We start from the raw sequence: 13,447 nt of genomic DNA, 5'->3' as shown, positions 1-13,447 counted from the left end.
TTTCTGCATCACACAAAGACAAGGCAGGTGGAACCAAAGATCTCAAATTTGGACTCATCAGACCAAAGCACTGGTCTAATGTCCATTCCTTGTGTTTCTTGGCCCAAACAAATCTCTTCTGCTTGTTGCTTTTACTTAGTAGTGGTTTCTTGCCAGCTATTTGACCATGAAGGCCTGATTTGTGCGATCTCCTCTGACCACCGTGCAGTTTCCACTGAACAGTTGACGTAGATGTGTGTCTGCTGCTGGAACTCTGTGTGGCATTTATCTGGGCTCTAATCTGAGGTGCTGTCAACTTGCCATTTCTGAGGCTGGTGACGCAGATTAACTTATTCTCAGCAGCAAAGGTGACTCTTGGCCTTCGTTTCCTGGGGCGGTCCTCATGTGAGACAGTTTTGTTGTAGCGCTTGATGGGTTTTTCAACTGCACTTGGGGACACATTCAAAGTTTTAGCAATTTTGCTGACTGACCTTCAGTTCTTAAAGTAAAGATGGACTTTTGTTCGTGCAATAATAGGAATTTTAACAGTTGTCAAATAGGGCTGTCAGCTGTGTAACAACCTGACTTCTGCACAACACAACTGATGGTCCCAAGCCCATTAAGAAGGCAAAAAATAAAACATATTTAGAGTTATTTATCAATTGTTTCTTTGCTACATAATTCCAGATATCTTGCTTCATATATTTGATGTCTTCAGTTTGTATCTAACAATGCGGAAAGTAGTAAAAATACAGAAAATACATTAAATGAGAAGGTGTGTCCAAACTTTTGACTGGTAGTGTGCTTTTGTTATATTAAAGTAATAATAACAAAATTTAAGGTTCAGTTAGCTTTGCACAATAATAGCTGGTACAAAGTATGGAGTATTTTTTAACACTAGTATTTGTACTACTACTTAAGTACAGAATGTCTGTACTTTGCCACCCTGGGTTGTGTGTAATAAGATTTAAAGATTTCATTTATTCTTTAAAGATCTGTAATGGTTTCATCTGTGATTCTGATTTCATTTACTTCATAACTTCATTTCATTCACTTCTCCTCTCCTTTTGTAACAATTTTATGTGCCATGTTAAAGCTTTTCCTGCCTTTTCTCCTTAATTGTGTTAGGTCTCCTCTATTCTAAATAGTTCTGCTTAGGCTTTGTCATTAATTTATCATATTTTGCTTGTAGTTCTCTTCAAGTACAATTCACCCAAGCTCACCAGAATTGATTAGAAGAATAGAAAGAAATTTTTCCAAGGCATAAAGAACATGAAAATCTTGACCTATCCTGCTTTGTATCAACAGTTCATACTGCTGGTGCAATAAAGACGCGGGAGCGTATTGTTACTGAAGATCTCCATCTATTTATCACCGTTATGTACTTATCTTTTACAGCAGGATCTCTCCAGATCTTTGTAAAAACAACGAGATACAAATTCAACTTCTAAGGGGCTAGTATGAGGAAATCAGCTTGTTAGAAATATGGCTATGCATCAGGTTTTCAGTAGAACCTTGCCGACTAAGCAGCATTGCTGAGAAACATGGCATCAAAATCAAGTGTAAGACTGAGAAGTCAGCTTGTTATTCTGAGCAAAATTCTCTAAACCAGATAAGCTATGTTCAAAGCATGATTCACACATGGCCATGTACTAAAAAGCTCAACATTACATACAGTGGGGCAAAAAAGTATTTAGTCAGCCACCGATTGTGCAAGTTCCCCCACTTAAAATGATGACAGAGGTCAGTAATTTGCACCAGAGGTACACTTCAACTGTGAGAGACAGAATGTGAAAAAAAAATCCATGAATTCACATGGTAGGATTTGTAAAGAATTTATTCGTAAATCAGGGTGGAAAATAAGTATTTGGTCACCTCAAACAAGGAAAATCCCTGGCTCTCACAGACCTGTAACGTCTTCTGTAAGAAGCTTTTCTGTCCCCCACTCGTTACCTGTATGAATGGCACCTGTTTGACCTCATCATCTGTATAAAAGACACCTATCCACAGCCTCAACCAGTCAGACTCCAAACTCCGCCATGGCCAGACCAAAGAGCTTTTGAAGGACACCAGGAAAAGAATTGTAGACCTGCACCAGACTGGGAAGAGTGAATCTACAATAGGCAAGCAGCTTGGTGTGAAAAAATCAACTGTGGGAGCAATCATCAGAAAATGGAAGACATACAAGACCACTGATAATCTCCCTCGATCTGGGGCTCCACGCAAGAGCTTATCCCGTGGGGTCAAAATGATCATGAGAACGGTGAGCAAAGATCCCAGAACCACACAGGGCGACCTGGTGAATGACCTGCAGAGAGCTGGGACCAAAGTAACAAAGGTCACCATCAGTAACACACTACAACGGCAGGGAATCAAATCCCGCAGTGCCAGACGTGTTCCGCTGCTGAAGCCAGTGCATGTCCAGGCCCGTCTGAAGTTTGCCAGAGAGCACATGGATGATACAGCAGAGGATTGGGAGAATGTCATGTGGTCAGATGAAACCAAAGTAGAACTTTTTGGTATAAACTCAGCTCGTCGTGTTTGGAGGAAGAAGAATACTGAGTTGCATCCCAAGAACACCATACCTACTGTGAAGCATGGGGGTGGAAACATCATGCTATGGGGCTGTTTTTCTGCCAAGGGGACAGGACGACTGATCCGTGTTAAGGACAGAATGAATGGGGCCAAGTATCGTGAGATTTTGAGCCAAAACCTCCTTCCATCAGTGAGAACTTTGAAGATGAAACGAGGCTGGGTCTTCCAACATGACAATGATCCAAAACACACCGCCCGGGCAACAAAGGAGTGGCTCCGTAAGAAGCATTTGAAAGTCCTGGAGTGGCCTAGCCAGTCTCCAGACCTCAACCCCATAGAAAATCTGTGGCGGGAGTTGAAAGTCCGTGTTGCTCGGCGACAGCCCCAAAACATCACTGCTCTTGAGAAGATCTGCATGGAGGAATGGGCCAAAATACCAGCTACTGTGTGTGCAAACCTGGTAAAGACCTATAGTAAACGTTTGACCTCTGTTATTGCCAACAAAGGTTATGTTACAAAGTATTGAGTTGTATTTTTGTTATTGACCAAATACTTATTTTCCACCCTGATTTACGAATAAATTCTTTACAAATCCTACCATGTGAATTCATGGATTTTTTTTTTTTTCACATTCTGTCTCTCACAGTTGAAGTGTACCTCTGGTGCCAATTACTGACCTCTGTCATCATTTTAAGTGGGGGAACTTGCACAATCGGTGGCTGACTAAATACTTTTTTGCCCCACTGTATACTTCCACTCTCTGACTGTATTTACCCTAACATCAGTAATCAGGCGATCACACGAAGATACTTATCATCTTGGTAAATCAACCCACAATTTCGGAATGATGCTATGATCACATTGACTGATTCATTCATTTCATTTCTGATCACGTAAGTTATGTTTGTTTGGGCAGTCAGTTGGTTTGTCAAGTTCACATTTCTTTGCCTGAGTTTAGTTTTGTTTCTTTGACTTCTTTTATTAGCTAAATATTTATCACTTTTGTAAATATAACCTTTTGGGTTAAATAAAGGAAAAATCCTCTTCTTCCAATAATTCCTCTGACTCCTGCTTTTCAACTTGGTCCATCACATAAACGGAGGGTTTGTATGAATTTAAAAACTTTAAAGTTGTCGATGTGAATGGAGTGGCAGTGTGATTTTCCAATTTCTTTACTGAATAATGCTACTTTAAGTGCTTAATGATTTGATCAACTCCCTCCATGTGGTCAAGAGACTGAAAAAATGCTGTGCATGTTTCTCCTTTCTCCTCACAAGTTGTTCTTCACTTTAAAAAATTCTGGTCAGCGTGGTCAACTTTCCTTAGGATTGATAACTAAAAGTGTCCACCATTAAAGTGGTGTAATATATTGAAATCTGTGATTATTCATTATGAATTGTTCTTGTGATTATGAATTATTCTATACACTGCAATAGGTCATAACTATTTAAGTTGCTTTTGAATGTAACATTTTACTGAGATAAGGTTTGCAAATGTGAAAAGAACTGACTGCATTTGAAAGTAGTATATTACTAATTGTAAGGTACTGTACACATTAATTATGAATCAAAAACTTTGAACCTAGATTCACCCCTGCTTTCTTCCTCAGGATGTCTTTTGTCCTGTCTTCCTCTCCTCACCCCGTGGCAGATAGCTGCCCCTCCCTGAGTCTGGCTCTGCTCGAGGTTTCTCCCTCTTAAAAAGCAGGTTTTAATAATATTAATATTATTGTTGCAAAAATCTATTTTTCGTTTATATTAGTGGATTTAAATGTTATTCACACCTAGTTTTGTTAATTTTGAGTGTATTTTCAGTTCACTAAAAATATTTATTTCTATTGTTGCGCAGTATTCACTGTTGTAATATTGCATACTGCCGCTGGGGACAGCAGTCCTTCCTCGCTGTATCCCTCATACGTGGAAAGCGTTTCCGTTTCCGGTCCGTTTCAACACAACAATCGCAATGGCGGCAGCTGGAGAAGCTAACGGAGGAACAGGCAAACTGGAGTTGTATCCTTTATTGTTGTCAATATTTACCACTGAGGTCTATGAAAACTTTAGTGATATTTTCTACTAGCGAAGGGCAAAGCGAGGCTTCTTGAAACGAAACATTCGAAGTATTTGTGCCGGTAATTGTATCGAGGTTTCGAAATAACCTGAATCTGGGCTCTGTCTGTTTGGGTGTGTTAGGTTGACTTTTAAGCTTAATAGGAGTTTGTGTCATCAGGTTTGTTCTACACTGTCAAGCGAAGCTAGAAGCTGGCATAGAGTTTGAAGTTTAAACATTTTTAAATCATCCTCTAAAGATTATTTACTACTCACCGATGACTATAGCTACTGTGGATGTTGTAACATTATGTTTGAGTCTGGAGTTTTGGTTGTAGTGAACCTGCACCTTCCTGTTGTTTAAGAGATATTTGCACACGAAGAGTCCGTGAGAATAAAGAACAGGGGTAAAAAAAAATGTTAAGAAATAGGTCGCTTGTAATAAATGGGTGTGTTTTTCAAGCTTTTATTTTTAAAGCATAAATATATTCCTTATGGTGGGGCAGTGTGTCAGTAACAGATTATAGTAAGGATGAAGCCTTTTTAATGCAGCAAATAGCATTTTCCATTGAAAGTAGGACAAAATGAGAGAACAGAGTCAGAGATGAAAAACCCGGCCTCTTTTATTTTTCTCTTTTGCCTCAGTCATGTCCTCAGTCTTCCTTGACCCTCATGCAGCTCTCTGGATGTTCCCTTCCCATCATCTCGTGAGGCCACCATCGCTCTGCGGTCGCTCTCCCCGGACAAAGAGCCCCGGAAAGGCGGCATAAGCAAACTGATTACAGTGTCTGGCAGCACGCTTTCTGTGTGAGATTATCTTCCTTGGCTCCTTCATAGCCCGTATCAAACCGAGCCCTAACATCTGTGTCATTTTTGTACTAAAAATCTTTCGCTGTGTTTCAGGAGGTGGAGCGCTGATGAAGCACGAATCCTGAGAGTGTCTGTGAACTCGTTTCTCGATCATCTATCCCTTGTTTTGGAGACCATGGAGATGTTTGGTCCACCTGTTGCCGTATGATGTATAACAAGTGATTCTGGACTCTGTTTTTGTTGCTTGGAACTAACTGAGGTCCTACAGACTGGACTGAAGTTTGATTAAGTGAGCTAAAGTAACTGGCACCTTCGAACACAGTAAAAGGTGGTTGATGAAGTGGAACTGAGGGGGAGATTATGACACTGGCTCAGTGCTCAGTTGAATAATTTCTACAGCTGTGATTGAAATAGATTCACAGAATGTATCTGATGGGGGTTTAATCATAATAATTCTTTTCAAAAATACAAATGTATGATTATAATATTAGTAAGTTCAGTCTTGCTTTATTTGGCTACAGCTTCTAGATGCCTTTTAATTTTGTTTTGCCGGCAATCATAAAGTTACCATTTTGGACAGCTAGAATCATACTCTCACTGAATGTGTATGTGTTCAGATGAAGACTTCTCATCCAAACAATGAATTAAAAATCTGTCCAGCTATCACTATGTAAACCAGTCCGAGGCTTAGACCATCAAATTGATAGAACTTTATAAAAATGAGAACTTTTCGGCACTTGTTTTCTCACACAGTTACATTTGAGATAATTTATGTACATGTAAATAAAGAGTTTATGATTACTGAAAGTAGTGCTGCAACAATTCAGCAACTAATTCGAATAACTCGATTATAAAAAAAAATTCAACACACATTCTTTACTCCGATGCTTCATTTAGTGGATGGCTCTGTAGTAGCGTGCCATTGTCACCATGGAAATGTGAGTGTTTTACCCACATTTGCGATTAAAAACAGACTTGCAATAGACACTAACCTAGGAGCAAGTTGTGGACCTAAGAGCAGCTCCCTGAACAGGGTCCAGTAACCATCACAGTGGCAGATATCTAATAAAGGGTCTCCAGTATGAAGAGTTGGACAGCAGCAGGTCCCGACATGCTTCACGCATACTGACTGAAGAAGCTGATTCCACGAGCATACGGCAGCACAAATGAACCAGCTGCTAATCGATGAGAAACACCCAGAATTGCTAACTGAAGGTCCCATCCACCTACAAGCCAATAACCTGCCTGAGCACCACATGGAAACTCCCGTCAGGAATCATAGTGGCTAAGATGAACAAGCACATGGCTAAATACTTGAGTGGGGAACAGAAGAGAATAGGCAGGAACACCAGAGGAGCAAAACACCAGCTACTGACTACAAGACCACCTGTGATTTAGTGCCCCACACCTGGATCCCAGAATGCCTAGAATTGTACAAGATCATTAGGACCCTAAGACCCTTCATCGAGAACTCAATGGGGATGTGGCGTACAACGATAGGGGCAAACTTCAAGCCCATAGCACTGTAGCTCTGTCCCCACTGCTGTTCTGCATAGGCCTGAACCCCCTCAGTCAGATCATTGACAGGACTGTCTACAGATACTGACTACAGAATGGAGCAATCATCTGCCACCTCCTCCATATAATAAGCTCAATGCCTTTTATCCATTACCTGCTCCTACATGACGTTTGTGCAATTAAAAAGAACAAAATATACATAAAATAAATACATGTTCTTTAAAAGGAAATACTCCCCAGAGAGTGGCAGCTCTAGAGGTTTGTGCTCTGCTACAGCAGCATGACAAAATAACATCTCTATGGGAGTGCTTCTTGTTTATGCCATGAAATGTGCACCATACATTCACTAATGTAACAGGCAAATAACAGGGCTTCATGTTCTGCTTTCTTAGCAAAAGTGAATTCAAATTTTAGTGTCATTTTAATTCAATATTAGTTTCCAAGACACAACATACATTTCTGTTTTTATTATATAACATGAACTTTTCAGAGTTATGGTTAACAGCCCAATAGAAAACTTTATATTCACACTGCTATACACTGTAAGTAAAACTGATTACATAAAACTTCATATAACAGACTCCTCAGAGCACGGACTCCTCAGATTCACAGCAGGAGATAATTTATTAAAATCAGTCTGTTTCCATTCATAATCCTCATGTTCATCTATAACTTGTTTCTCTGTGTGGCCTTAAAAGTCATCATCATCACATATGTCCAGATACACATCGAAGGCCTCTCGATTGCAGTTTCCATCAGGGGTGAACACATACTTATGGAAGGTCCCGTCCACACATATGGCTGCAGGAGACAAAACAGAACTACAATGACAATTTTCCTTTTTAAAGACACAGCGAGTGTAGCACTGTGGCTCTACGGTATATGGAGACAAAAAAAAAAAAAAAAAAAAAGGCACAATGACATAAATTCTTGTTCTTGTTAAAATATCAGATGCCATATGCAAATACAAGTGAACTCATGCTAAGTGTAAAACATGCGTGCATGGTGCGTACAGCACAGAATGGTCATTATGGGAGTTTTTTTCTGGACTACTTTTTTTTTTTTTAAACCGCAAAGGCTGACACATATGATCCAGGGCTGCAGCTACCGATTGTTTTAGTAGCAATCCACTGAATATTCAAGCTATAAAGTTTGTTTTTCTTCACATTGTATCTTTTTTTTTTTTAATAATTGCAGACGTGGGCTAAGTGCTTACATTTAGATCCTTAAAACACATTAAAAACAGCATCAAAGCAAAGAATCAGATGATTTTTTGGTAAAACTCCCATCACTATCTAATCCTATCCAATAAAGAAAACGGGATCAGCTGTTTGAGAGTCTATAGGTTGGTGTGCTTCCAGTGTGGCTCTCTCCCCTCCCCATCTTGTCTCTCAGGATGTTACACTGTGACAGACTTCTTTTTCAGATTCCCGATAAGCATTATTTCGCTGCACATCTCCTCCTCCTTTATTGTTGAGCCCCAATAGCAGGGTCTCTGGTGCTATGCTACCATGTCCTCACGCCGGAAGTCCCGGCTCGTCCTTCTTTGTTTAGCAGTGAACGAGCCAACCATAACATGCTAGGTGTGAATTTATGGTTATGTCACTGTAACAACCAATGCAGTCATGTTGCCGTGTTGTGTATATGACAAAAGAAAACATTTATATTTTGACATTTCCCTCACCAATGACTGAGTTGACGTTCTTGGAAGTATTCTTTCCAAAAGCACAGATGCAGGCACACTCAGCAGGCACAGTAAAGCTGGCCAATGACCATTGGCTGTCCACATACTGACCAATCACAGGACCCACCTTCCCAACACGTGCCAGCCTGTGGGATGAAGAGGAGCAGAGGCGTGAGGATCACGATGGTGTGTGTGTGTGTGTGTGTGTTAAAAGGACTCAATTAGCAGAAAGTGGTCTTACGCAGAGCGACGGTTGAGTTTGGTGTCTTTGAGTGCAAAGATGTGAACTGTGCCTTTGTCACTGGATGCGCACAAGAAGGATGAGTCATGGCTGAAGTTGATGCTGGAAAGAAAAACCACAAGTATCATTTTACAACTGCCAAACAGGCCATTCTGTAGCTCGGTTACATTAAAACCCTCACTTTTCACTTTTTTGGGATTAGAAGGCCTTTTTCTTTGTCTTTAATTTCTCTGATCTTGATGGAGGAACAGATAATGTATTGTTCTATTGCCAAAAGAATCCTTGTTTTTAAGATGTAAGATATATATTAGTTTAGACTATTGTAATTTATTTAATTAAAGAAATTACCAGAGAACATAATGTGCCCATTAACACATAATGGGCCAGATTCAGCAACCCCTGTTCATGTTACAAAGCTATGGTTAATATCAACTGAAGCTGTGCAGTGGTGATCTTTTTTTGAATGAAATGTGTAGACAGATATTTTTGTAACTGGCTCTATTCATATGCATTCATAGGAGTTTTAGGAAGAGGGCATTTATTTATTTATTTTTGATTTATTGGGTGAAGGATCTCTGTAACGCTAAGTGTGCTCCTTGCTGCATGCACTGAGGCCTGACGGTCTGATTCTGAGAGGTTTTGAAGACACAGGAACATTGAAATATTCTGGAACATCGGTGCACTACCCATTTACTACTTGAGTGTTTACCAGTAAAGAGTGGCAGGGTCTGTTCCTCTGCGCAGCTCCACCAGTTTGTCCCTGGTCGTTGTGTCGAACAGGCGGATGAGGGTTCCTTTACGAGAGGCTGAAGCTGCCACGCTGCCGGGCTGGTTGAGTGCCACACAGGCAATCTCGCTCTGATGGGCGTTGATAGTAAAAGGGGCAGATGATGTTCCAGGTTTGGTGTTGGACAGATCCTGAATAAAAAGCAACATGTTAGACTACGACTTTTACGACGCAGACATTTTCTTCAGGAGAAACAAAACGTCCTGTTTGTTTGTGACTTACAACCAGCTGCAGGCTGCCACATTTGTGACCTGGGAAGACCAGAAGCTGTTTCTCCAAACTGGGACACAAATCACAAAGACCTGAAAGAAAGAATTCACTGTATTCAAAATGCTAAGCATTATGTTGCAATGGAAAAACAGCTCTACACAAGTAGTATGATACCTTTGGGGTTATCTCTGGTGTCAAACTCAAAAAGCTTGACAGGGTTGTCTGGAAAACTGTACACATAGATCCTGTTCTTCAGCACAATGATGATCCTAGAGGGAGCAAAGGCAACTATCATTATGACAGTTCAGTGACAATAAACAGAGTATTCGTGAGGTGATGCAAAACTCACTTGTCGTGTCTCATGCGGACAGCCAGAACAGGCTTGGTGAAAGTGAATTCCAGCACCAGTTTGTCCTTAGGATCCCATGACTCCCGAGCATCGTCCCAGATCAACACTGAGACATAGACATTGTTTTGTTAAAAACTTATTTTTCATCATGTTTTTAAAGGTGCACTCACATATCTTGGGTATAGCAAACACCTCTCATAATAATGACCTCCACACACACACACCGATCAAAGCTGTACAATGCACATCCTACTTTAAACCAACTCACCAGATATTTCTGAGAATTTAGGATTGACTCCACCTCCAATTATGGCCAGCAGGTTAGAGCGATGCAGCATGGAGCACAGGGCTACACTGCCAACCTGCTCATGGTCTGCAAATGACACAAACACATATTCAAGTCCTTTTTAGGGAAATGTGCACAAGAACAATGTTTTCCTTGTATTCTCGTTATGAAAGTCATCGTTTTCCCAGCATTTCAGCCACTTGAGGTACCATGAAAAACATTTAAATACACTAATAAAAGTCTGAAAAGTATTAACATCTATAAACACATAACATGTCTGAAATATTCATGAAACATTTGAAAATAATTACCAAAATGTCTTGAAAAATATTGGTAGCATGTCTAGAAATAATGAATGAGCGGTCTCTCAGGCACTGCTCTACATGTGAAAGCCGGGTCAGGGGACTCACCCAGGTGGCCCTTCTCCATCAGCGGCTCCACGTTGTAAATCCTGACCCCCGTCTCCATAGCGCAGCAGAAACAGCCTAGTGATGATAAGAGGACAGAGAAGATTTAAACCTATGAATCATTCTTATTCAGCTTTGGCAAATCTAACATGTTAGCTGCCTGGAGCCGTTTACAGCCCAGTAATAATCCTCCAAACTGAACCAGGTGCTGGGGACATCAGGTGCTTTTTCATTGTGTTGCCTCCATAGTTCTCTGTAATATTCTGGATATTTATAATTGAGCTACTTGTATATATCCTTTCTTAGGTCTTCCTCTTTCTGTCTGGCAGCTTCATCTTCAACATCTTTTGTCCCGTTTATCTTCTATCCCCCATCTGCACATGTCCAAAACATGCCTCTCTAACTCTGTCTCTAGGGCTGCTCAATTAATCGAATTTTAATTACGATTACGATCTGGGCTTTCAACGATCGTTAAAAATGACTGAGCCGATTATTAGCCCCTCCCTCGTGCTTTACTCTCGCGCTGCTCCGTGTGGCAAATCGAGCGCACCTCTCTGCATTTCGAACACGTGTCACAACAATTAACAGGACCCGAGGGAAGCTCGGAAAGCTAAGCAGAAGTTATTAGGAGAGGAGAGTGACTGCCGTTGGTTGAAAAGAGAGGTAAAAAAAAAAACTTCAGTGGTGTAGAAACATTATGGGTTCGCGGAGTCAGACGTGGATCAAGTAGACACAGTGTGTAAACTTTGCTACAGTGTCGTAGCTGCACCACAGAGCAACACTGCAAAGTTCACTAAACATAGATGTTTACATTTTTCATTTATTTTTTATATCGCAAACATTTGCACTGTTATCAGTATTTGCACACTATTTTATGACAATCTTTAAAGTCATTATTCAACACATTGTTATTGTTAAATAAATATCGTCAAATAATCGAGATCTAAATTTCAGTGAAAATAATCGTGATTATCATTTCGAGCAGCCCTATCTGTCTCCAAACTAATCAACCCACACCTTCCCTCTGATCTACACATTCATCAACATATTGCAATACATTTTCAGTTTAGACAGAAGATAAGTCTCAGCGCTGCTGTGTTGGGGGAAGGCTGTGCTCACCAAGCAGTGACCAGGTCAGAAAATCAGACGATTAACCGGCAAAACAAGTAATCACTGGTAGTAAATGAACGTGTGGATGGATATCAGGAGGATAACTGAAGGCACATATAGATTTTCCTTTATCACTGTATTTCTTACTAATTCTGTTTTTGTATATGAAATATGTTTAACCACAACCACAATTAGCTTAATACATGTAGTTTCTGTCTGGTGGTTAGCTCGTAAATTGTTCTGGGTTTTTCACAGCAGTGTTCAGTTTCATCTATGTGTGTTATTCTAATATCATACCCATCTAACCTAATTCACCAAATTTTCAGAGAGTGACTTGTAAGTTAAAAGAAATCTTACATGGATTATTTCCGAGACACAACTTTATGTTGAAAAGCTCTGAAAAGAATGTAGTTACAGAACAAAGCCATTTCCCTTGAAGGCCTTCCCTTTGTGTAGCCAGAGAACGTGCCACCGTTCTCACACCACTTTCTCTAGTTTCATTGTACCCATTGTTATCTTGTTCTTTTGGGTGTGCATTTTCCCCTATAACGTTAATATGAATAAAATGTTTCGAGCCTCTGTTTGTAAATCTGCCAGGTTTCTCCTCAGTAACTCAACTTAGTTTGGTATCTAAAACGTTCACTGTACCTATTGTTATCTTGTTCTTTTGGGCGTGCATTATCAAACTTAGTTTGGTATCTAAAACATGCACTAACTCAGTTCATGAACAAAGGCAACTTACTTTGGTCCTGATTGAACTGCAGGCTGTTTACTCCTCTCTGTTGGGCCATGGCTCTCAAACACGCTATTACCGGTAAACTGCAGCAACCTGAGAAAGATGGGACAAAAGAATAGGACGGATGTTCAGGCCACAGTCTTCGTTTTTCTCTGGATGCTTTAAGCCGAGCAACACAAACTGGCAGAGGCAGCTAGCACAGGGCAGGAGGCAGAAGCGATCATTTGTTGGTTTTTCTCTGGGTTCAAATATATATGCATATGCAAGTCTTACCATAAGGCGCACACCAAAAACGAGACGAACGATTTCAGGGGCTGATCAAACGTCGACTGAAAACAGAAATATTGCAACACACAGGTTTGTTTTGTTTTCCAAGGAAGACGTCACCGACACGTGCTTCCGGTTAGGTTGCGCTTCCTGTTAAAATAAGTAAACAAAAGAACGTTAAATTTCTATTAAACGTTAAAAGATTCATTGCATAATCTGAGTTCATAATTGTAATAAACACATTCATATCAATTATTAGCCAACCAGCTTATTTTCATCAGAATAAGTGGTCCTTCAAACTGGAATACTCACACTGGTTTCTGTGGGACCTTCTTCTATCTTTTTATGGCGGTTGCCAAACACCTTCAGGTGCATTACCGCCACCTTCTGGACTGGAGTGTGGATCAGAACAGCTTTTACACTCATGCTCTCATGTAACTTATGAGAATATGGGTGTTGCTCTTTAAAACCCAAATATCGCAC

General features: G+C 40.3%; 2 protein-coding genes across 2 annotated transcripts; one reads left to right on the top strand and one right to left on the bottom strand.

Moving 5' to 3' along the window:
* The first annotated feature begins 4,421 nt into the window (after positions 1–4,421).
* lage3 (L antigen family member 3) lies at positions 4,422–6,241 on the top strand. The gene is made up of 3 exons (XM_035910582.2): positions 4,422–4,523; positions 5,238–5,366; positions 5,463–6,241. Exons 1-3 carry the CDS (start codon positions 4,477–4,479, stop codon positions 5,575–5,577), a joined length of 291 nt encoding a protein of 96 aa, XP_035766475.1. The 5' UTR covers positions 4,422–4,476; the 3' UTR covers positions 5,578–6,241.
* A 998-nt stretch (positions 6,242–7,239) lies between these two features.
* On the bottom strand, positions 7,240–13,114 carry wdr45 (WD repeat domain 45). The gene is made up of 11 exons (XM_006797361.3): positions 12,971–13,114; positions 12,704–12,790; positions 10,855–10,929; positions 10,427–10,531; positions 10,159–10,264; positions 9,984–10,078; positions 9,822–9,901; positions 9,522–9,730; positions 8,813–8,914; positions 8,572–8,717; positions 7,240–7,688 (listed from the first exon to the last, which is right to left on the bottom strand). Exons 2-11 carry the CDS (start codon positions 12,750–12,752, stop codon positions 7,579–7,581), a joined length of 1,077 nt encoding a protein of 358 aa, XP_006797424.1. The 5' UTR covers positions 12,753–12,790; positions 12,971–13,114; the 3' UTR covers positions 7,240–7,578.
* Positions 13,115–13,447: the final 333 nt, after the last annotated feature.

This window comes from Neolamprologus brichardi, chromosome 7, assembly GCF_056152115.1.
Source record: "Neolamprologus brichardi isolate AB-2024 chromosome 7, ASM5615211v1, whole genome shotgun sequence".
Lineage (NCBI taxonomy): Eukaryota > Metazoa > Chordata > Actinopteri > Cichliformes > Cichlidae > Neolamprologus > Neolamprologus brichardi.
This window is presented reverse-complemented; position numbering and strand designations above follow the sequence as displayed.

What these genes read in the sequence shown, in the direction of transcription:
- lage3 (XM_035910582.2), top strand. Translation starts at nt 4,477, where the DNA reads ATGGCGGCAGCTGGAGAAGCTAACGGAGGAACAGGCAAACTGGAGTT. An exon ending in GGAACAGGCAAACTGGAGTT is followed by an intron (nt 4,524 to 5,237) that starts GTATCCTTTATT and finishes ACCCTCATGCAG; the next exon opens with CTCTCTGGATGTTCCCTTCC. An exon ending in TCTGGCAGCACGCTTTCTGT is followed by an intron (nt 5,367 to 5,462) that starts GTGAGATTATCT and finishes GCTGTGTTTCAG; the next exon opens with GAGGTGGAGCGCTGATGAAG.
- wdr45 (XM_006797361.3), bottom strand. Translation starts at nt 12,752, where the DNA reads ATGGCCCAACAGAGAGGAGTAAACAGCCTGCAGTTCAATCAGGACCAA. An exon ending in GCAGTTCAATCAGGACCAAA is followed by an intron (nt 10,930 to 12,703) that starts GTAAGTTGCCTT and finishes TATCATCACTAG; the next exon opens with GCTGTTTCTGCTGCGCTATG. An exon ending in GACCCTGCCACTCTTTACTG is followed by an intron (nt 8,915 to 9,521) that starts GTAAACACTCAA and finishes TTTTCTTTCCAG; the next exon opens with CATCAACTTCAGCCATGACT.